Consider the following 5,184-nt stretch of genomic DNA (forward strand, 5'->3'; position numbering starts at 1 on the left):
TGGGGCGTGGACCAGCGTTGGGGGTGGCCGACGGGGAGCTGCCGGTGAAGACGGGAGAGACGGTGCGGGGTCGCCGGGGCACAGTTCCCACACCTGATTCCTGGAAGGGGGGAGCAGACGAGGCCGGATCTGGGAGCAGCAGACGCGGGGGTGGCCGGAGCATGGAGATCCGGCCGGCGGCGGCCGCGCGCTCACGCGGGGACGACCGCGGTCGCGAGAGTCATGCTCGCTCTTTCTAGTTATTTCGGTGCAGTATGATGTCGACCGTAAAAGAAGTCAAGCCGTGTTTTTTCATCAATCTTGCACATACACTAGATTTTCTCTAATACAGTAAAGCTAGTGTAGCATGTATAAAAGAGAGTTCTGCAAGCGCAGTTACAACGCCAGCAATAGGCACGGCAGACAACCCCAAAAAACAAAAACATATTACTCACTCTGTCCGGAAATACTTGTCGGACAAATGGATGAATCTAGACGTATTTTAGTTATAGATACACCTAATTGTAGCCATCTTTCCGACAAGTATTTCGGGACGGAGGGAGTACAATATACTGATTTAAGATTACATGGTACTCCCTCCGTCCGGAAATACTTGTCTTAAGAATGGTTATATCTAGACTTATTTTAGTTATAGATACATCCATTTTCAATCATTTCTAAGACAAGTATTTCCGGAGGGAGTACTCATTTGTCACAGCATATTCTGTGGCCGTACAAGGACTGCGCTAGACCAGGGTTTCAAGCTTGCTCTAATATGACCACGGCATGCTGCCAATTCAGATATTCATCACAACATCAGACCATTGAAGCGGAGGATGACAACATTTGCCTGGGCCTGGCAGCATACGAGAACACATGACACTGATGCCTGAACAACTATGCAACAACTGAGCAAAAGACAAAGAGTTGCAAAATCACTTCTTTACCCGACAATTCCTATATGCGTACACATCAAAACCCGTTGGAAAAGAATCAATACAATCAACATTCAACTATACTTGGATATCACACAAGCTGGCGAAGTACGACCGTTAAACTGCAGCAGGGAACCCAAATGGTAGGATAATTCAAACGAGATCTTTCGATGGCTTTGGTGACACGACTATGGATTGAAGGTCGGTGCCTGCGGCTGGTAGCAGGTGCTGGTCCAGGTCATCCATATCACTGTCCCCATTAAGGGATGAACCTGATGAATCCACGTCATCATCTAGCAGATAATCAAAAACAGCTAAATGTTAGGTACGTACTAGCTTTTTTGGTAAGAAAGAGAGGAAGAATGCGAGTAATTAGTCAATACAGAAGTTCGAAAGGAAAATCCAGCTATTAGAACAAGTGACACGCCGTCTATAAACTCTCTTCCATTCTGGACAAGTATCAGCATTCAGCGAAAATGTGAAGTGGCTTAAAAGAGTGTAGTAACAAATCAGTAGAAATCAAGAATTTCTCATGTTGTTCCCTCTACAGCTCTACTTCATCTAAGTTTCCCTAACAAGAGAAACAGCACGACTCATTCTCTTTTCACGATGAATATGTAAATATGATCAGCATACTATGAAGAATAAAGCTCACCAAATGGACAGGGGAGTGTTTTTTTTATGGAAGATGGCAGGGCGGAAGACAACGTACAACACAAAGCCAAACAGATTTACTGCAAAGATGGCATTTTACATGACCGGAATGTCCTCTTATTATTTCTTAGTAAAGATTTCTGAGGCACGCATCATTCAAAACATACAACAAACAGTATAACACTCAAATGGCTGTTAACGTTTTGAAGCATACAGGTCATTTAGAATGTGAACTACAAATACACAGCAAGCTGTAGCTTGCAACTGCATGCAATTTACTCAAAATTATGATAGACAGCTATCTTCCCAAATTATAAGCAAAATGCAGGCACTAGAAGCAAACCTCACCAGAGAATGCAGGATGGGTTGCTCCGTGAGTAACAGTAGAGACTTGAATGCTTTTTGGTAGGAGGCGATTGAAAAAGTAACCTAAGAATTTCACAAAATATAATCAGTCACCTATCGTTCCGAGCAAGTCAGAAAGAGATGACATAAATTTGTAATACTGACCCACTCTTGCTAGCCGATTTACCCATCCAGGGGCTGGTTTTTTGGTTATGTTCTTACAGACATCATCTGTAAAATGGTTGCAGTTCTTTGAAATCAAATGATATGTATTCCCATCGTACTTTCCTGCAAGAGTTTGAACGAACGAGCGGAACTCTGCCCTAGACATCTCAGTTGTACCCATCCATACAGACCTTCTATAGACATAGCCAGGGCAACGTTTTGGTTCAACCTCAAAAACCCCACTGGTTGAGAGATCATGGGCTCCAAAAGCATATTCCAGACCATGAACTGTAGGTTTCAATCACAACAAAACAATTGGTTAAAGCTCACACCTCTAGCACAGAGAATCCACAAAATGCATGTCTGGAAAAAACAAAAGAAACTGCTACACGTAAAAGCATCAGCCAATAACCCAATGTACAGTAAATATTTTTGACATAACTAGCAACCTCAGCCCATAAAATGTAGACTGCCACCAATGAACATATCATGTATGACTAGGACTCTACCATTTTCATTAGCTGCAAACATTCAGTCATGCTAGCTCAATATCAAAGCTAAAAGAAGCGCTAGGCGTTAATCGTGTGTTTTGCCACCGCCTTGCGCTTTTCTGAAGCACACACCTAAGCACAATTATGCTGCGCACATTAAGCGTTAGGTGTTCTGTTATCGCCTAGAGCACACGTTTTTTTAACTATGCTCATATCCACCTGTTCTTCGTACAAGAACATGACTGCAACATCACACATAAACTCTGCCGAGGGATTTGCCGCCAACCCTGTCAATCAATAGATACACCTATACATCGTTATAATTCACGACCGTTCTTAAATTTTTAGTTTTCTCCTGCATCCTATAACTTCCGCATACAACTGAAAACTACTTTGCCCTGACAGCTGGTTTAAGCTGCTTGTTTACTACAGTAATTACTGGTCATCAGAAATTCAGACCACGATCAGTCCATCACCCCTCAAATCTGTAACCACCCATAGCTTGATCCCTTGTACCCTGTTATCCTGCCTCTTTCCAAGCAGTAACCTCCACAACTTACGGTAGCAAGTATCCCAGTATAACCCCAAGCTCATCAAAGCAAGTAACAAAATATGTACAGTACGAAGGTACGAACCAAATCAAGCTCCAGCAAGTAGGAAGAGGGGGCAGGGAGTCAAAACCTTCGATCCCGGAGTGGAAGATGCCGAGGCCGAACCAGTAGAGGTAGTCGTTTATGGGCGTCAGGTCGTACACGTTGAGGACCACCGCCGCGCCGCCGCTGCCGTTCTGTGCCGCCATGTGAACCCCGCGGGCGCAGCAGATCCCTTCAGCGGCGCCGCATTAGCGTCCACCCGCCGGATCAGTGCCTGGGGAAACCCATGCGGTGCCGGATTTTGGTCCGCTTGAAATCGATTTTGCTCGGTTTTGGGCTCGGAGAGGGGAAGGGAAAGCGTGGTTAGCGTCGAGGATTATCTAGGAGAGTACCGCGCCTCCTGTCTCTCGATGGTCTTCACCCTCAATGGTTCCGTTACGCGCTGCAGCTGATGGTGGGTTCTTTAGGGTTACCGACATACGGGACCGTTTGTGGGCGGGTCCGCATTGTCATGGATGCAGCTGGGTTGTTCTGTGGGTGGGGGAAGCTTCAGTCTTGCTTGGTGATGGGGACTTGGAGAGAGCTGTCTGATTGTAGTGGGGAGTCACGACTCACAGGCTCACAGCCCGCAAAGGCGCGCCCACGGGACGGGCGGGCTACGTCGGGCTCGTGGGTCCCGGCGGGAAGAGGAAGGGTGGCTTTGACTCTTCTGGGAAGAGGAAGGCTGGCCGCTCCTCGTCAGGACACCGTTACCGGCAATCCAGCGAAGCTGGTTCCACCTGCGTTCTCCCATGGTGCATCCAGCCACGATGCACTTTCTGAGGCTAGTGAATGTCTCAATCTTTACAGGAGACTCTACGTAACTAAATAGCTTTTCAACAGGAACTCTTAAGACGTATTCTTAGGGTTAAGCTTTATGCTGAATTTTTTAGCAAACGTCTCTGTCAGATTTGCCGACATGTTCTCCTTCTTTCGGGTCTTGATTACCGCGTTGTCGACATAGACCTGTATGTTTATTTTGATTTCCTTGTGGAAGCACTTCTAAGTGCACTGTTGGTAAGTGACGTCCTTGTTTTTCAAGCCGAAGGGCGTAGAGGGGCGCCGAAAGGGGTGACGACGCCTTGAAATTCCGCCACCTACAACCAACGCATCGGCCTGATGGATGCTTTCTTGATCCCATCGACAGGCGTGCTGAATGTTGCCCTTCACCGTGATGACTTCGCCAGGGGTCTGTCATCTTGAGCCGGTGGTAGATCGTAGTGGGGCATCACCATTTTTTTTTCGAGGCGCAAATTGCGTATCTTATAGCTTTATAGAAGGAGAGAAATTTAGATACATTAAAACTGAGCACTTTTCCAGCCCTCTCAAGGCATCAGCGCTCCGAGCCGTCGGATCGCCAGTTTGAAGCATTTTTTTTGCCGTTGGATAAGCTGTGAATCGCTCCTAATCGGGTATTCATAGCTAATAACAATCGCTAACCATCGCGGGCCACTGCTCCTGTCACTTTTTTGGGCGCTCCTGATAAATTGGGCCTAATGGGCCTCTAGCAACCTCCTTACAGACCAACACACAACGAATCGACGCGGTGCGTAGAAAAACCTACGGAGTAGGCACGACGATGCGGGTCTCTTGTTCCCTAGGTATGCCCGCCGCCGCCGCCGATCTCCTCTTCCATCTGGGCCGCTGCTACTCTTGCAGTCGTCGGTTCCACTCATCCGCAAACCATGTCCCTCCCTCACCTCTTATGACCGAGGGTGAATCATTGGTGTGCTGCCAGCTTGAGCGAGATGCCGTCGATGCGCAAGGAAGATGCGAAGGGGTAGTACTACACTCGCAACCCTATTGAGGTGGCGGCGACGGACGCCCCTTCACTAAGACATCCTTGAAGGTAAATACATTAAAACTGAGCACTTTTCCAGCCCTCTCAAGGCATCAGCGCTCCGAGCCGTCGGATCGCCAGTTTGAAGCATTTTTTGCGGTTGGATAAGCTGTGAATCGCTCCTAATCGGGTACTCATCGCTA

General features: G+C 47.3%; 1 protein-coding gene across 1 annotated transcript; it reads right to left on the reverse strand.

Annotated features, from left to right (window-relative positions):
• Positions 1 to 734: 734 nt before the first annotated feature.
• Positions 735 to 3,550, reverse strand: LOC119365321 (deSI-like protein At4g17486). Its single transcript, XM_037630942.1, has 4 exons — positions 3,251 to 3,550; positions 2,079 to 2,366; positions 1,917 to 1,997; positions 735 to 1,207 (listed from the first exon to the last, which is right to left on the reverse strand). Exons 1-4 carry the CDS (start codon positions 3,366 to 3,368, stop codon positions 1,068 to 1,070), a joined length of 627 nt encoding a protein of 208 aa, XP_037486839.1. The 5' UTR covers positions 3,369 to 3,550; the 3' UTR covers positions 735 to 1,067.
• Between the last annotated feature and the right edge of the window lie 1,634 nt (positions 3,551 to 5,184).

Source organism: Triticum dicoccoides, chromosome 2B (assembly GCF_002162155.2).
Source record: "Triticum dicoccoides isolate Atlit2015 ecotype Zavitan chromosome 2B, WEW_v2.0, whole genome shotgun sequence".
Classification (NCBI taxonomy): domain Eukaryota; kingdom Viridiplantae; phylum Streptophyta; class Magnoliopsida; order Poales; family Poaceae; genus Triticum; species Triticum dicoccoides.